Source organism: Galeopterus variegatus, unplaced genomic scaffold, assembly GCF_000696425.1.
Source record: "Galeopterus variegatus unplaced genomic scaffold, G_variegatus-3.0.2 Scaffold9572, whole genome shotgun sequence".
NCBI lineage: Eukaryota > Metazoa > Chordata > Mammalia > Dermoptera > Cynocephalidae > Galeopterus > Galeopterus variegatus.
The window spans coordinates 16443-17495 of NW_007735683.1; the positions used below are offsets into that span (position 1 = coordinate 16443).

The following is a 1053-nucleotide window of genomic DNA, read 5'->3' on the forward strand; positions in this document are numbered from 1 at the left end:
GCATCTTTGTGATGTGAGTTTCCTCCAAGCCCTCCTTCCCCCAATTCACCTTTTAATGTAATGAAACTCTCTGTAAATGTGGTTATTGTTCTGGTATTGTGCTATAACTTTGGAGAATTATTCGACAGATTTTTTTAAATTTACTTTTTCAAATCTATAACAATAAGAATATGTTACCTGGGGAGAAAACAAACCTGGTCTCTGAGCCCTGAGATGGTTTTCTGAATTTCCAATGCAAAATTGCTGAAATCCTGGGCGAACTTTGTTTCTGCCAGAAGCATCAAATTTCTAGAATCTTCATCTGCATATAAGTTATCTTGTTGCCTGTTTATATAGAAGGAAAAAAATGCTGAAAAATGAAAGTTTTGTCTGTGTGGGTAAGGATTTTTAAAAATCAACAAATATTTCCTAGGCATTTGGAACGTACAAGGCATCGTGGTTGGTGCTCTGTGTGATCATAAAAAGATAAAGGTATGACTAGAATTAGATATTAAAATTAAATGCCATATGAAAGGATAATCCAGAGTGTTACATCTGCTTCACATAAAATGATAAGGAAGCATTTCTTATGAAATAAATGAAATGTCATGTTGCATTACATATACACTTGACATATTATTTAGATCTCAAAGTACGTCTTCTGCTAACAAATTGTTCATTTCACTTTAAACAGTGAAAGAGCAATGACAAATTAAATATTACATATCATGCAGCAACCAGGTGGGAACGTTGCTTGCTCTATTATAAGTTCACAGCAAGAACTAAATTAAGATACGGATATTATGTCTGACATAAATCTAATCTTAAACCTGATGCAAAATAGCTCAGTCCTGTTGAAAATAAAAAAATTAAAATTCTAAGGTTGAATTTAAGATATGTTTCTCAGAGCTTAACTGGAGTTCTCAGAAAACCAGAGGCAGTAACTAGTTTGGGAACTGGAAATGAAAGTTCTATCCATTTACAATTGTGATGTATTGTTAAAAACATCTTCATGTAGCTTTGATTTAGTTGATATGATAGCTGTCTCGAGTTTTCAGATTTTTTTCCAAATTT

General features: G+C 32.6%; 1 protein-coding gene across 1 annotated transcript in view; it reads right to left on the reverse strand.

Moving 5' to 3' along the window:
- LOC103609394 (peroxidasin-like protein) overlaps positions 1 to 1053 on the reverse strand; it is a 40455-nt gene that overhangs the window by 12965 nt on the left and 26437 nt on the right. The window contains exon 5 of the mRNA XM_008593722.1: positions 195 to 324. Within this exon, the coding sequence (XP_008591944.1) occupies positions 195 to 324 (130 nt within the window). The remainder of the gene's footprint in view (positions 1 to 194; positions 325 to 1053) is intronic.